General features: G+C 39.2%; 1 protein-coding gene across 1 annotated transcript; it reads left to right on the forward strand.

The window, feature by feature from the left end:
- The first annotated feature begins 991 nt into the window (after positions 1 to 991).
- Positions 992 to 2,151, forward strand: LOC116524909 (olfactory receptor 13F1). Its single transcript, XM_032240478.1, has one exon. It carries the CDS (start codon positions 1,028 to 1,030, stop codon positions 2,033 to 2,035), a length of 1,008 nt encoding a protein of 335 aa, XP_032096369.1. The 5' UTR covers positions 992 to 1,027; the 3' UTR covers positions 2,036 to 2,151.
- Positions 2,152 to 2,702: the final 551 nt, after the last annotated feature.

The following is a 2,702-nucleotide window of genomic DNA, read 5'->3' on the forward strand; positions in this document are numbered from 1 at the left end:
CATAGCAAGTACAACTTCATCTCATGCATATTATAAAACTCTCCTAAAATCTGAAGGAGAAACTACCAATATTATCCAGTATTTTTAACTTAATTTAAATTAACCAGCCTGACTTCATAACACTATTGGGAGAAGGTAAAGTTCCTCTTCCCCGTGACGGTGTAGATAGGAAACATGCTTATTTGTTGTTTGAATAACACTGCAATTAGACAAGACAAGCTACTGACTATAATTGGATTCATGGGACACTGCCCCCGGAGTTTTAGAATTTGTAATACTGTACAAATATATTTTTAACTTTCGTTTGCTGCATGAATTGGAGACTTTTCAAAAGCAACAAATAAATTGAACTACAGTGCCAACGGCTCGTTCTTTGGAGGATGTTTCTGCAACACAAACATCAGGACAACTATAACAATACGAAAGAAATAGCTGTCATGTATCTCCCAGCATGAGACACATGTCACCATTTTCCTGGGTTTGAGAAGGAAACTCTGGGCTTGTGTCTAAGTGTTCAAAGTCTCCGACAATTCGTGAATCTGTGGCTGCAGAAATCTGTACCTTGTTTTGCCTTTATTCACTGTCTTCCAGATTCTTTTGGACATATCTCTAGGAATGGCAGAAGAAACTGTGAACTTGGAAATCTGAACAGTACCTAAGTGTGAAGATGTTTACCAAATCAGAGGAAGGAAATCATTCCAATGGTACAGAGGTAAATAGATCAGTTAAAATGTGCTTTTGGAAAAAGAAAGAATACAAACTATTGTTTCTTTTCTCATTCTTTTATGATATTTATTAAATACCTCATCTTCCTACCCTCACATTGCCAGAAGAAAATCTTACAGCAAAAGTAATATTTTAAGGATATATCTGACTTCCTGCTTAAATTTTTCTTATTAGTGACATATTTCTTCAAACATATATTACTATCACTAACCCAGAGAAGCATTTAAGAACAGACCACAAGTTCATATAAGTAAAACATGCCAGATATGTAAAGGAGGGGGTTATCTTTTATATATGTGTGATGTTAATCTCGCAATGCATATATACAGATGAACATAACATTAAAAAAATGTTCCCAGCAAATTGGACATCTGTAACAGTATTTTTCCTCCTGGGATTTTCTCACTACCCCAAAGTTGAGGTCGTCGTATTTGTGGTGTGCTTGCTGATGTATCTGTCCACCTTGCTGGGCAATGTTATTCTGATCTCCATCAGCATCCTAGATTCCCGCCTGCACACCCCTATGTACCTCTTCCTCAGCAATCTCTCCTTTCTGGACATCTGGTACACCTCTTCTGCGCTCACTCCAATGCTGGCAAACTTTGTTTCAGGAAGAAACACCATTTCATTCACAGGATGTGCTACTCAGATGTACCTCTCCCTTGCCATGGGCTCCACTGAATGTGTGCTCCTGTCCATGATGGCATATGACCGGTATGTAGCCATCTGCAACCCCCTGAGATACCCTATCATCATGAATAGGAGGACATGTGTGCAGATTGCAGCTGGCTCCTGGGTGACAGGCTGTCTCACTGCCCTGGTAGAAACGATGTCTGTGCTGCCACTGTCTCTCTGTGGTAATAGTATCATCAATCATTTCACTTGTGAAATTCTGGCTGTCTTGAAATTGGTTTGTGTGGACACCTCCCTGGTGCAGTTAATCATGCTGGTGATCAGTGTACTTCTTCTTCCCATGCCAATGCTACTCATTTGTATCTCTTATGCATTTATCCTAGCCAATATCCTGAGAATCAGCTCAGTGGAGGGCCGAAGCAAAGCCTTTTCAACGTGCACAGCCCACCTGATGGTGGTAGTTTTGTTCTATGGGACAGCTCTCTCCATGTACTTGAAGCCCTCCACTGTAGATTCACAGGAAATAGATAAATTTATGGCTTTGGTATATGTTGGACTCACCCCCATGTTGAATCCTATCATCTATAGTCTACGGAACAAAGAGGTGAAAGTGGCCATGAAAAAATTGCTGATTAGAAACCCTTTTAATACTGCCTTCATTTCCATCCCCAAATGATACTGGAACAATCACATTCATATAAATAATCAACATTACCCAGAAAATTGCATAATAGTTTACTTAAACCAACCCTGGAAAATACTCATTTTCAATAGGAGTTTACTATTATGTTCTCTATTCTGATTTTTCTTTTTTCTTTTTTGAGATAGAGTTTTGCTCTTGTTGCCCAGGCTGGAGTGCAATGGTGCGATCTCGGCTCACCACAATCTCCGCCTCCAGGTTCAAATGATTCTCCTGCCTCAGCCTTCCTCGTAGCTAGGATTACAGGAATACGCCACCACTCCTAGCTAATTTTGCATTTTTAGTAGAAATGGGGTTTCTCCATGTTGGTCAGGCTGGTCTCAAACTCCCAACCTCAGGTGATCCACCAGCCTTGGCCTCCCAAAGTCAGGGATTACAGGTGTAAGCCACCATGCCTGGCCTATTCTGATTTTTCTCATAAGTAAAAGTTTTCATATTAATGAATCATTTATGCAGAATTAATTACGTTTCCAGGAAAGCAATTAGCATTTATTGAATATTTGTATAACACTAAAATTAGATAATTGCCTTTGTTTCATATTCACTTTCTATAGAACATCGGTGTCCAGCTGTGGCATAACCATATAATAAATATACCTAAATTGTAAAATTTGGAGCATAGTAAATTTTCAAATAATTTGCT

The sequence above is a fragment of the Sapajus apella genome, unplaced genomic scaffold (genome assembly GCF_009761245.1).
Source record: "Sapajus apella isolate SASKATOON/1434 unplaced genomic scaffold, GSC_monkey_1.0 scaffold46, whole genome shotgun sequence".
NCBI classification, from domain to species: Eukaryota; Metazoa; Chordata; class Mammalia; order Primates; family Cebidae; genus Sapajus; species Sapajus apella.